Raw genomic sequence first — 14465 nt, 5'->3', positions numbered from 1 at the left:
TAGGGAATGTTGACATCACAGAGGGGTACATCTTTAAAGGGCCTTTTAGACATTAGGATTATCGGCAAATTATTGCAAACATGCATTCATAGGCTCGCTCGTTCGCGAAAATTGGCTCATATAATAGAGCATTTCTTGTTTATCGGTTGATGGGCACCTTTCATCAGGATGGAAGACACCCAATTATCGGCAGCATAGTCCTGTGTAATCAGGGATATGCTGCCGATAACTAATAGAACAGGATGAGGGAGGAATGAATTGTTCCTCCTGCATTCTCTATGCTTTGGGGCTCATGCACACGACCGTAAGTATTTTGCGGTCTGCAAAATATACGGATGACATCTGTGCGCATTCCGTATTTTGTGGAACGGAACAGCTGGCCCCTAATAGAACAGTCCTATCCTTGTCTGTAATGCGGACAATAATAGGACATGTTCTATTTGTTTTTTGTGGAATAGACATGCGGAGATACGGAAACGGAATGCAAACGGAGTAACGTCTTTTTTCCAGAAGCATTGAAATGTATGGTTCTGCATAAGGTCAGCAGAAAAACGAACATGGAAAGAAAATACAGAGACAACAGAGCTGGAACCAGGGGTAGAGCGGTATGATAAAGGAGAATACATTAGGGCGTATGGACCCCTCTTTATGAGCCAGAGCAAGGAGCCACAGAGCAGGAGTGACCGTGGCCCATCCATGTATTACAGTCATATTATACTGTGCAAGTCAAAATATATGACAAAATAGCTGGACCCTATCAATCAGCTCATCTTCAGGAAACAACCCCTTTATAGCGGTACTCTACCTACTCTACCCACTAAAACAGGGAAGTGATGAATGTAGAGCGGTCATACTTACTGTATGCAGCATTTAACATTATTATTTCTGTTAATAAAAAGTGCACCCCCTCAGCCATGTCTTACCCACCTACCACTTCTTCCGATCCTGCCTGAAAGTCATATCCACCCTATAGGTCGACCTATGCCTAATGTAATTTTAGGTTGACAAAAGTTTTAGATAACTGGTTTAGATGACAGCTATACCTTCAGATGCCCCCTACACATGCATGCCCAGAATGTTATCTCAATGGGGGAGGTAGGAATAATCGGAAAGCCAGACACAACTGCTGACATCTTATCTCCCATGAAAACTAAATAAATCGGGCATGTTACAAATCCCACATCCCTGACCCTACTTCGCCCTGACATCTGCTGTCTAGAGATAATTCAGGACACCTCCATACATATTAGGTGGCTAACTGTTCTTCCTTAAATTGGCAGGTCCCACAAAAATTCATCTAAAGGGTATGGTTACTTTTAGGCTAGGACTGCAGACATTATGAGAATAACAGCTAAGAGAATTTCTAAGGAACTGTACGTCAAGACATTCTTATAGCATGTATAGCTGACCGGTAATTTCCACTATGGTACACTGATGAATATCGTAAGAGAGTGCGAGACTTGCCCTGGGCTAATCTAACATTGACAAAAAGAAGCTGTGTCAGCAAATTCCTCATCATTCTCATACAGCATAGTACCTGCATTTCTCCGCCGAACAAAATCCTGTAATTCCAGAATAAGTATTAGGTGGTGAGTGTAAGGGATGAAACATACTCAATAACCTTAGGTTTACCTTGTATTTCTATGCAAACTTCAAATTCTACGCTCGAACTATGTGCCCATCTGCATCCTATCTGTATGAGCTACAGCCCTTCAGTCTCAGACAGCAGTCGTGACCTCTAGCATAAAGGTTCATTTAGATGCACCAATAATCGTCCAGATTATCGGCAACAACCGGTCATTCCCGATCATCTGGCCGTCTTAATGTGCTGCCGATCATGGCTTCTGGGCAGCAGATCGTGCTGTCTAAACAGTGATCTACTGCTCAGAAGCCATGATATTGTACGAGGATGAGGGATCTCTATAATAGATCCCCCATTTTCAAACAACGCAGGAGATCACGGCATTTAAATGCCGCGGTCTCTTCACTGAACGAGCAGCCGACTGTCGGGAAGGAAAGCTGCAGTCAGCCCGTCTAAATCCACCTTAAGGCTCTGTCCACCCTAGCTTCAATTTATAAGAGAAGTCCTAGTGCTATGCAAGACGGAATTCAATTCCAGCTCCCTGGCGCCCTTCTCTGGCCTTCCAGTCCCAGTCTGTCAGCTTCCGGATAGGCAGAGGTCATGTGCGTCACTGCAGCCAATGACTCACTGGGGCAGTGATGTGTCCCCCCCCAAGCAGCGCGTGACCCAGCAGGGATATGTCACTGCTGAGGCCATGTCCCTGCTGAGGCCAGTGCACATGACCCTGTATGTCTGGAAGTTGACAAAAGGGCAGTTGAAGCCCAGTGAAGATAGCCAAGAAGCCAAACAACTCATTTAAACTTCCACCGCACATGGGGAAGTAATATTACTTAGGAGACACAAAGTGGAGGCAAACAATTTTACCCTTTACCATAATGGGACCCATGAGGGTCAGTCAAATGCCCTAACATATATTATTGTGGGAAACTGAGGACAATCCTTCTCCTGGAATATTCTATTTATCATATGCAAGGTAACTCAAGTAATCCAAGCTCTCAATCATCCGAGATTAATCACCATTAATCCTCACGTTTAAAATCATATTAATAACTAAAACTTATCCCTGTGTAAACAGAACTTAAAGGAGATGTCCAGAATGAGAAGAACGTGGCTTTCCTCCAAAAAACAGCACCACACTTGTCCAAATGTTCTGTGTAGTATTGCAGCTCAGCTCTGTTTACTTCAATGAAGCTGAACTGCTGTACCAGACACAAACCTTGGGTTGCTGTTTTCGGAAGAAAGTGGTCATGTTTTTTTAACCCTGGATAAGCCCTTTAATGTCATTCACCTTTGCTCTCTTCAATGCACGCAATGTATTCAATCTTGGAGAATTGAGTTGGTCAGTCGGCCCTTCACCCATAGCACAGATCCAGTGCTCTCCTGCTTTAAAGAGGACCATTCACTTTTTTTTTTGTGTTTGACCTAGTACCTCTGATGCTGCCAGAATTTTATTTGCTGCCCAGCTGTGATCCCCCAATATTTTGGCACCCAATATGTTAATACCAAGCATCAGTACGGGGAGGAGGAGATGGCAGCGTTTCTCAGTGCACGTCACCTTCTCCCTGGCTGTCGTGGTGTCCAATCGCAGTGCACCGTGTCACAGCCACGGAAAAAAAAAAATAGCCCACCTTCTCATTGCCTGTGACGTGGTCTGCTGACATTGGACTGCGCGACAGCCAGGGAGAAGGTGACGCCCACTGAGAAACGCTGGCATCTCTTCCTCCCTCGGTATTAACATATTGGGCACCAATACTTTGGGGGATCACAGCGGGGCAGACGAGGGGTCTTTCAAAAAAAGAAAAATTCTGACAGCATCAAGAGAGGGTACTCTGCTTGTAAAGGTACTCGGTTAAACACAAAAAAACTAACAAAAAAAAAAAACGTGAAAGGTCTTTCTCTCTAGGCCTCTTTAAAGCAGGAGAGCACTGGGCCTGTGCTATGGGTGAAGGGCTGGCCAAAGTGGTGATGTTTTCCACCATGCGTCACTTGGGTGACATCACCTCTGCGACTAGTCATTGGCAGTGGCGGCAAAAATGATTGCCCCGTCAACCAGAAGTTTACAAGTGGGGACCAGAGTGCGTCAATAGCAGAGGAGAACTGAAGGAGTCAGAACCAATGAGCAAAGAACAGGTAAAGCTAGTTTCAAACATGTGGTAAAGCTATCCGGCAGAGGATAGCTGTATCTGGTCTAGCCGAATAGTGCCGTGCACCACCAGACTTCTTATGGACTATAAGGGGACAGCATACGGGCTGAGTTTCGGCCGGACAAATGCTTGTGCACGCACCAATTTTCATCCTGCGAAAACCTAGCAGTCATGAAGGAAACCACCTAAATCCCCGCTGGATCCCATTATAGTCAATGAGCTTCAGCGGAGCACGGCCCTATCCGGCTATACTGGATACAGCCTGCCAGCTAGCTTTACTGCAGGTGTGGAACTAAATATGCTTCACTTCCACAAATCCTGCAAGGGAAAAGGGTGTAAGGCAGAAAGGCTCCCAAAGCTGGACAACTCCGTTAATATTTTAGTGATATTACTATATCTGAGGGATGGGTAGACTACCAATGAGTAGGCGATAAATATGGTTTAAAACGGCATAACACTTTGCACCAAGATAGGGCTTTTTATTCCATTTAATTTATTTTCACAAAAAGTTTAAATGTGAACTCGAGAAGAACTACACACAGTATTGTCATGCTATAAAGGGACATCCGGACTGCAGACTCTTGTTACGGGTTAAGCTGAAATGGAAGCAGAGACAAAGCTTCTAAAAGATATCGCGTATCAGGAAACTGTGATAAAAATGATCTAAAACTTTTATCAGGAAGCGAGGGTCAACTTCGGATGAGGTAATAAGAGCATTGCACTTTTCACCCCTATTAGAATTTCAGGGCAGGAAAACCTTCCGGCCTCACTACCCCTAGCCTAAAAATGAGAAGCCAAGAAGACCTCAAACTCAGTCATCCAAGAGATTCAATCTCTGCCATCCCTGGTATGTTAAACATTGCTAGGGTTACCATAAGCTCACCTCGTTTGGATAGGCGCCGTTTCATCAATGATTTGTGGTCTCGGCAGCTCAATTCTAAGGAGACATTTTCTAACTACATACAATGCTAGAAACCCTGAGGAAAAAAACTATCAACAATAAAAGTGAAATTGGTATAAATTATTTTTAGTGTATAAAAAAAGAATAAAAGGACAGCGCCTTATACTTTTTTCTTTAAACATTATGGGAGTCAATAGATGACGTATGTAACTGTATACCTATACAGTGATATTCATTGGAGCCTTCGATCGGAGGTATATATACACTACTCCCAACTTGTATGTCTGATGGAAAGTTCAACCATGACATAAAACACAGCATAAGGCACATTGGACCAGGACCATGAAAAAGGTTTTGAGAATTGAGTCTGACCATTCAAAATCTTCCACTTACAATTTTTAACATCGTATGTTGAAACATTGTCCCATGACCAAATCAGACCACACTTGTACAATTAGCACTTCAGAGGGTGGGCTTCGAAAGGGCCTGGGAATAGTCATCTTGGGAATCAATTTTCTACTCTTCTTGATAAATACATCCTTTTAATATTACCTATATCTAATACAGTTACGACCCAAACGTTCCCATTAACAATGTATTGGGGGAAGATAAAAGTCTGCCAGACACTTCTGGCGTCCCTTATCTCTGGGGAAAAAAACATCAGGCGTCTTTCAATCCAACCTTTTGGATTATTGTTTCTCCAGACAAGAGGAGATTGTTTGCTGGTCCCTGAGGACACGTCTTCAGTCCTTCTGACTGGAATGAGATCAGTCAACAAAATCTACTGCTTACTGCTAGCTTTAGGCCCCAGTGAAAATAGAAGCCACAAAACTGTGCTGGACCCATCATACAATAGATCCAAAAAGAAGCCTCACAGACCCCAATGACTTATAAAAAGGTGTCCATTGGGTGTTACCGTCATTCTGATGACAAGAGTTCTTGCAAATTCTGGGTTATTCTTACAGTCCAATCTGACGGGTCTGTCAGCAGAGGTATGCAACCTTCAACGCAAGTTTGAATATTGCCATAGATTTGGGCTCCTATGTAAATTTATCATAATGCCAAGATTATTACCAAAATACTCACAGAAAACTAGGTACATGTCCCATAAAATGCCATAATGATGTCTAAGAAGGTCCATCATAAAAAGAACATGGCCCCATCTCATCGTGTGTGTCCACCGCGCCTGTAAACTTTATGAAGGTTAATGTTTTATGAGCAATAACCGTGACAAACAGCAGAAATATACCTTGCACACCATGCCCGAACAGACGTCAGACTTCAGAGCCCACACGAGAACACTAGAGCCATTGTGTCTACAACACGTTGTCTAAGAAAACGCCGCACAACTCCCGATTGTGTAAAATGTTAATGAGCAGAAAGGTCACCAGAGAGCAAAAGCTCCAATCACAGCTCCGCTCAACAAAATCCATTGTTTCGACACTTCATTACAATGCTATAAAAATGATGAGCTCGTCTTTGTTGATCCCAGCAGTGTCCTCTTTTGCCCTGGCCCTCCGGCTATGGCAACCAATCCCTGCGGTAAATACATAGAGCTGTGGCCCTCCAGCTGCTCTACAAATCCGAGCCTGTGGACGTCAGGTTATGCTGGGAGTCGTAGTTTTGGAATAGACTTAGAACTTGATCCCATTCCGCTGTATTCCATGGCTGTATTATATAAAATAATGCAAAAAGTAAACTGGATAACGAAGCACATCTCAGCAGTCTTCTCCACTACAGCAGCAACATAGAGCAACAATGACTCACGCCAGAAAGAAGACTTTATATAGAACTAGCAATCTCAAAGTGTTAATGGAATCCTAATCCTGGCTGCAGTTTCTAGCTTGTGCCCCATTCACAGATGAAACACTGCAGGACAGTAGCCTTTAGTCTGCAGTACAATGGCAATGTAATATAGTTCCCCGTAGACCCTCAAGATTCTTTATCAGTTCCCTCCTGCTGGAAGGGATAATAACGTCGCATTCACTATAGATGGCCTGTGCCTTTATTCTGCACACATTATGTAACTTCAGAACATATTTTCCAGCCGGCAGACTCTTCACTTAGTCTACTTTCACACTAGTGTTTTTACTGGATCCGGCAGGGTTCAGCAAAAACGCTTCCGCTACTGAGAATACAACCATCTGCATCCGTTATGAACGGATCCGGTTGTATTATCTGTAACATTGCAAAGACTGATCCGTCATGAACTCCATTAAAAAGTCAATGGGGGACGGATCTGTTTTCTATTGTGGCAGAGAAAACGGATCCGTCCCCATGGACTTGCGTTGTGGGTCATGACCGATCCGTCTTGCTCCGCATCCCAGGACGGAAAGAACACCGCAGCATGCTTCGATTTGCTCTCCGGTATGGGAATGCAACCAAACGGAACGGAATGCATTTTGGAGCATTCCGTTCAGTTCTGTCCCCATTGACAATGAATGGGGACAAAATGGAAGCATTTTTTTCAGGTATTGAGCCCCTATGACGGATCTCAATACCGGAAAACTAAAACGCTAGTGTGAAAGTAGCCTTAAAGACATGTATCGTTTTATGAAAAAGGGGCCACTAACTGTTCCTCAGTGGCAAATGTTCCTGTGGGAGATGAGAGAGGTCTAGCAGCCGCTTATTCCCTCCCCCCTATCGAGATAAACATGCATGACTGGCCGAGAGTGAATGTTTATGATGGAGTCAGGAGAAATAGCTATTTAATTATCAGAAGATTTATGACCAGCTCTAGCTAGGATTGTCCACATAGTTGTAGAGGCATTGGTGGCGTCTAACTGGATGGTCAAACGGACTAACACCACTCACCATATAGAAAGATTTAGTCGCGTGTTCAGTCTGTTTCCCGCCTACAAGTCAAGTTCACTCCAGACATAAGGGGACCTTATTGGACACCCTTGTTGGGCGATATGTACCAGACTTTCCATCTGGCACGTATCACTATGCACCTGTTGGTGGCAAGACTCTACAAGAGCACGGAGATCTGGAAGAATCACTCACATGCCACAAGTATTTTTTTTATTTTTTTTGAGATTTCTGTGAAAGTTCTTAGCAGAGCCAAAAAGAGGCCTCTACTGTACCTCCATAAGCTTCTTATTTCATATGGGAAGAAACCGTAATGTCATTCGCCACCACCAATTTTACCCTAGAAGAATGGAATTTGTATGCACAGCACCCAACGAAGCCTCTACGGCAGTGCGGCTCCGTACTAAAGAGTTGTAGGCCTCCATAACACCACTCCACAGACTCTGGGTCTAGGTCCTGAAGGCCAAAAGTTTGAATAAGTTTGCAATTACTTGGAGCTAATTTGGGGAGGAAGGGTGTCAGACCACTGCCTATTAGATAGTGATGGCCTATCCCGAGGATAGACCATCACTTGTAAAGGTTTGGACAACCCCTTTAAGGAAAAAAAAAAGAAAGAAGGTAAACACTCTAGTAATGCTCTTACTGGAAGGAGACATTTGCCAGAGGATAAACATTAACATTCAGTGTCCTCTGGGATTCCAGACTTTCCTGCAATCACAAACTATAATTAGGGAAACATATACTGCAGTGCTCGGCGATCCATATCTGCAAGTCTTCTATTACAAAATAAACCTGGACTCTCAATCCGCCTTCCTCTAACCCCCAGCCCTCAATAACTATACACAGAGGAGTAAAAAGGAGAAAAAAAAAGGCAACAAACTGAATTTTCTTGAAAAACAAGTTACAGATGTTGTGCTTCAGCGTCCTCCTCCTCCTCCTCCCCCTGGATCAAATGTCTGCCATGAGACAACAGGCAGGGAGCTGCCTCTCCCTGCTTCCCCCTCAACCAGGCGCAGCTTTTGTTTTTTGTTTTAAATTAATTATTAATCTGCTTCCTTTTTACAGACTAAACGATGCTGTCCAAAAATATTGCTTTTCTTCATGTGCCCAAACAAGGAACATGCCTGGTATTCCAGTTCAGCCCTATTCAAGTGCATGTGGTGAGCTGCAATACCAAACACAGCCTATAGACATGGGTGGCACTGTTTTATGTAGAGGGGTCGACTCCTCGCCTCAAAATCTCAGATAGATATGCAATTCTGTAAATATATTGTACCCACCCACTGGTACCATCTTATAATGTCCCCTAAGGTACAACCTATGGCCATTAGCACATTAAGGTAGCTCCACAGTCTTTCCTGATCAAACAAAAGACAGGATCCAAGCTAGGCCTTAGATCTAAACATCCTCCAAAGCTCCATTCACAACTCTGCAAGCTTCACAGCTGAAATCTCCTAGTATTCTTCGATGGCTCAATGTCTTCAGAGTTTTTTCTGATGTTGTTCATATCCCAGGTATTAAACATTAACTTAATGAAGGTAAAAGATTTTTTTTTTTAATAACACTGTCCTTCAGCATTATAGGAAATGAATAAACTCTATGATCGGTCTCTAATGACAATCTTGTTGACTGTTTCCAATGACAACCAGCAGAACTGCGAATGATGCTCTGAAGAACACTATAGGCTCTAATTCACTATCAACACCAAAAAAGAATTTAAAATATTTTATTAAATGATCTGCAAAACATGGGCATGACCATTAAAGGTCTTCTGCACCTTTTGAGCAAATTTTGGTTCCCGCCGGACCGGTGAAGGGAAGCATACTTATCTGCCCCGCTCTGTTCTCGGTGCTCAGGTCCCCACTTGTCAACATCCTGAATGGACAGGGGTCACGTGTGCCGCTGCAGCCAAGGACTACCACCATTGCGGTAACGTGTCCCCCAAGCGGCACATGACCCTATGATGCGCCTCTTGGGAGGGCACTACAGCGTCCAGTCATTGGCTGCAGCGGCACACAGCGCCCGTCCAATGCCCGGAAGTTAACAAGCAGGACTGGAGAACCGGGACCAAGCAGCAGGGTGCAGGCGAGGATGTGTCCTTCCACAGGTCCAGCAGGGTGGAAGGTGTTATTTTGTTCAAAAGGCGGAGAACCCCTTTAAGGTGGCCACGTAATACACTGTGAATAAAAATTCATAAATTCTTTTCATATGCATTACGGGACGCTTATCCTGGATTAAACAGGTTTTACTGTACTTAAAGTAAAGAGCCCGCCAGAATACATTTTTACACTTCAGCACATGACCCTTCCAAAAGTTCTAGAGTGTCCTACCTATCCGCCCCCCTCCTCTTAAAGAGGGACGGTCAGTGGGGCACATGGGGAGATCTGCTTCCTGTTAGCAAGCGGTGCAAGGAATGCACAAGGTTTGCAGAATTTCTCCCAGCTGCATTGTTTACATTTGTGGAATGTGAAGAAACCGCGCGAGAACGAAAAACATTCCAGAAAGGCAGGAATTTTTTTTTTAAATCCCTCGCTATTATTACGCTACGTCCAACATTTCACAAGTATTGAAAGATTCTGGCGGGGACTGATTCCTCTCCACAAGAGATTTTATAAACGCTTGAGCGAGAAAAAATAAAATAAAAAAATTTGTATAAGAAAAGTTTGTACACCTACTTTAGCACTGCCATAGCAATGAGTAGGGGTCACTTTGTGATATGTTCATGCAATAAACCGTCACAATAGAGTGCGACTACCAAAGAAATTCAGAAATTAAGCGATAAGCACCATGTAAAAAAAAAGGCAGCGAATTTAATAAAACCGCCCCAGTGTATATCAATAAAGAGACCGCTCTATGTGACAACCCACCGGACGCTAGCCTGCATTGTGTCGCCCCTATTACGGATCCTTTTGTTCACTGTGAGAAAAAGTTGAGGGCACAGAAAGACTATGGAGCGCAAGAGTGTAGAAATCCAAGCTCTGTTTGCATATGGTCACAGCATGACGAGCTGACTGCCAAACTCACTGATGCCCGTCTGGTTCCCCCCCTCTGTACTAGGCCATTCCCCAGCTCCAAAGCTGCACGTACAGCAAGAACTTAACTGTTTGCACGACCCCGACACAGTGTATAAATTTTAATGGGGTCCATCGTAAACCTTGTTTTGTAGATATTGTTCTCTGCGGCCTATACCTTGAGCGATTACAACTGGAAATCATTTTAAAATGTATAAAAAAAATAATAATAATATTACACAAAAACATTTAATATTTGTAGCATAAAAACATAGAATGAAAAAAATAAAAAAATAAAATAACTTTTTTGAAATGTATCCAAACTAGAATTTTCAGCATTTAGACATTTACATTGTTTATTGTTATTACGCTATTATTATCATCCCATAGATTTCATGGTTTTAGGTAAAACGTTATAATTTACGGCAGCAAAAAGGAGGTAAAAAAAAACGTACAAAGTAAATGTGATCTGAGAGAAAAAAAAAAAAGAGAAATCAGCAAAATTCATGGAGTTAAAAAAAAAATTTGCAGTCTGGCATAATGTACTACTTTCCACAAGGGACTTGTGTGTAGGACACATCCTTCAATGGCAGATCTGGACAGGAAGTAAGAACGCAGACAAAGGGGGGATTGTGTTCAGCGTTGTGATCTCTGACCCCTCCTGTTACAGAGGAAAAAAAAAAAAAAGCTTTGCACACACACCTAATGTATATATACTAATGACATGGTAAATACCAGTAGGATGGAAGCATCCCACGCTACAAAATGCTACATATGTAAAAAAATAAAAATAAAAAAAATGTTAAAAAACATGCAAAGTATATAATGTGTTGGTCTTCACAGACGAAACAAATTTCCTAGTGCAAAAATATATATTATTGCTACAAAAGTAAAAAAATAAATAAACAAACAAAAAACATACTAAAATATTGTTGGGGGGGGACAAATAAAAACAAGCGACACCAAGTCAAGTAAACTTCAAGTTGCAAAGTTTCCTAATGACCAAATAAAATGCTAATAAAAGCGGCCATGTATTGCAGAGAGGAGAATAAAGGTAGGAAGGTGGGAACGACCGCTCTCGCTCCTTCTTCCCAGCCCTGAAACCCAAGAGTGGGGTCAGCATTTACCTTCGTAGCACAGAATGCCGATGTTGTTGTTCATCTTGTCCAGGTACTGGTAGTTCAACAGATCCATCTTCATAAACAGCATTTATTACTGGGTTAGCAGGAAAGACCAGCTTTCTCGCTTCACCAAAAAAAAAAGAATAAAAAGTGAGAGGCGGTGGACAGCTTGAGGAAAGGATCCCGACTCTCCCTAAGATTTCACGAGACAGAAAGGCCCAGCCTCCAGCAACAAAAGCCGAGAAAAGTGCATGAAAAAAAAAATATCAAAAAAAGGGGAATCCGTTCTGAAGAAGAGGTGACGGCTCTGCCTTGGCAATGTTATGGGTGGTGGCGGCGGGGGTCTCCAGCTAAAGCAGACCCTGGTCACTTTCGGCAGGTCGTGAAAGAAAAAGAAAAGGAGGAAAGGGGGACCAAAAAAAAAAAAAAAGTGTTGAAGACAAAGCCAGTCAGTTCTCACAGCCCTGCTGCAAGTTCACTGCTCTGACACGCAGCCTATGCTTGGTATGACTCCAATGTAAGTCAGCTTCCTCTCTCCAACAGCCGGGGAGGAGGGAGCATGCTCAGTGATTCCCTGGAGCAGCTCACATGTCAGGGATATTTTCAGCAGGAGATCAGCCTCCTCCAAATGCTCAGAGTGTTTGTAAGAGGAGAGAGTGACACAAAGCAGAGTGCTCCCATCCCCCAGGCCAGACACAGGTATAGGGACTACTGCAAGCCGCCAGGAAGGTTCTGGTTAGGGAAGCTGCTGCAACTTTTAGTTCTACTGCAAGTCACAGAGATCCATGGGGTGGGATAGGCAACGGATGTACATGCACACCAGTACCCTACTTTCAGGCGACTATTGCATGCAACACCAAGTGACATGAGTTTGCTTCTGGGTGCTTTACGGCATCTCCACCGGTCGCAGCACCAGTATATGCACACTAGAACGCAGTGCAATATTGCCTCTTATAGATTGTAAGCCTCTACCCCTCTGTACCAGTCTGTTAAATAGTTTCTCGTTTACTGTGCTTTTTATTTCTGTGTAACCCCAACTGGATGTACAGCGCCATGGAATTAAAGGGAACCTGTCATCAACTTTATGCTGCCCATACTAAAGGCATCATAAAAGTAGAGACAGGCGAGTTGATTTCAGCGGCCTGTCATTTGAAAGTTAATAGTAAGTGGTTGCTGAGAACCAATATCGAAATCATTGCAGACTGGGCCTGGAAAAGAGTCCCGGCCACCTGAGAAGAGTCCTGGTTATTCATGAATTCCTGCTCTCCCGCCCACCTGCTGATGACTGACAGTCTTCTACCTAGTTTTCTCCCTTTCTCTCTAGGAGAGAACTGCCAATCATCAGCAGATGGGTGAGAGAGCAGGAGATTATTAATAACCAGGACTCTTCTCAGGTAGATTTGACTCTTTTCAGGGCCTGGGCTGCCATGGTTATGATGCTGGTTCTCGGCAACCACTTACTTTTAGCTCATGAGTGACACACCGCTGACATCACCATTTATGCCACAGTGAGGTCAGCATAAAGTTGATGACAGGTTCCCTTTAATGGCGCTTTAAAATAAATTATTATTATTATTATTATTTAGTCTATCGGGACAGTGTTGGGTTTCCTACAATTATCAAAAATCACATGTAATTTCCCCTACTGTAGTGTGTTAAGATTGTGATGCACCTATTGCATGCATAAAACATTGCAAGCGAGCAGCAGCAGATGTGCAACTGACCTGCAAAGGGCAGATACTCTAAGGGCTCACGCACACGACCGTATGCATTATGCGGTCCGCAAAAAAATACTGATGACGGACAAGGAAAGAAAATACGTTTTTTGATTTTCGTAAGGTTGCACACATTCCAGATCATGCAATTTTTTTTGTTTTTTTTACAGCGGAGTCTCATGTGGGAAAACCGATGAGTAATACAGTATCAGCTAAGTGTCTGAGATCAGACAAATCTCACGCACACTTTCCTTTATCGTTCCGTGCAGAAATTCACCAGCAGTGTAGGTTTGGAAATCCGCAGCAGGTCAATTCTTTATGCGGTTCTTTGTGCGGATTTGACCCTTTTCCAATGCAAGAGTGAGAACTGCGTCAAAACTGCATCAAATCTGCACCGAAAACCGCAAGTAAACACATGCAGTTTTTGGTATGGATTTGGTGTGGAAATGCACAGAAAGCCGCACGGAAATTTGGGCAGAATTTCTGCAAGACAACCCTCACCCATGTGCAGGTAGCCTTAGGGCCCTTCTACTTGGGCCGATGCACAGAGTAATGATAAAGAACTATTCAGTCCTGAGCATACAGCAAGCATCCCCTTCCATATGGGGATAAACGACTGCTACTACGATCATTCATCCCCATACACATTCCTTGCTACGCAGTTTACACAGGGCGGCGTGCTTCCCACAAACAATTTTAGGTGGAGTATAAAATATGCCATCACAAGGTGAACAAGTGGTCGCGTCTCCATCAGGTGATCAACGGCACTTTTAAACAGGACTATTATCAGGAGCATTCGTATGAACGTTCATCTGAGATAATTTTCCTGAGCCTGCATACAGTGCCTTGCAAAAGTATTCACCCCCCTTCCCCCGACTTTTTTCATATTTTGGTGCCTCACAACCTGGAATTAACATGGATTGTTTGAGGATTTGCATCATTTAATTTACAGAACATGCCCTCAACTATGAAGATGTTTCTTTGTTTTTTATTGTAAAGCAAACAACTAATAGGACAAAATAACAGAAAAGGTCAATGTGCATAACTATTCACCCCCCTAACGTCAATCCTTTGTAGAGCCACCTTTTGCGGCAATCACTGCTCCAAGTCGCTTTGGTTAAAGGGAGTCTGTCAAAGTTTTACCTTTTTAACCCTTCCCATAGCTTTCTAGCAGCCTTAC

General features: G+C 43.3%; 1 protein-coding gene across 5 annotated transcripts in view; it reads right to left on the bottom strand.

Moving 5' to 3' along the window:
• The window catches only part of VGLL4 (vestigial like family member 4), a 117113-nt gene that overhangs the window by 23858 nt on the left and 78790 nt on the right, over positions 1-14465 (bottom strand). For 2 of the 5 annotated variants that reach the window (XM_040407001.1, XM_040407004.1), the window contains exon 1: positions 11577-12059. The exons of the other annotated variants lie outside the window; for them this stretch is intronic. In XM_040407001.1, the coding sequence (XP_040262935.1) occupies positions 11577-11658 (82 nt within the window). In that variant the 5' untranslated portion in view covers positions 11659-12059. Of the gene's footprint in view, positions 1-11576; positions 12060-14465 lie in introns of those variants that run through there. 5 annotated transcript variants of the gene reach the window in all.

The sequence above is a fragment of the Bufo bufo genome, chromosome 9 (assembly GCF_905171765.1).
Source record: "Bufo bufo chromosome 9, aBufBuf1.1, whole genome shotgun sequence".
In the NCBI taxonomy this organism is placed as follows: Eukaryota; Metazoa; Chordata; class Amphibia; order Anura; family Bufonidae; genus Bufo; species Bufo bufo.
This window is presented reverse-complemented; position numbering and strand designations above follow the sequence as displayed.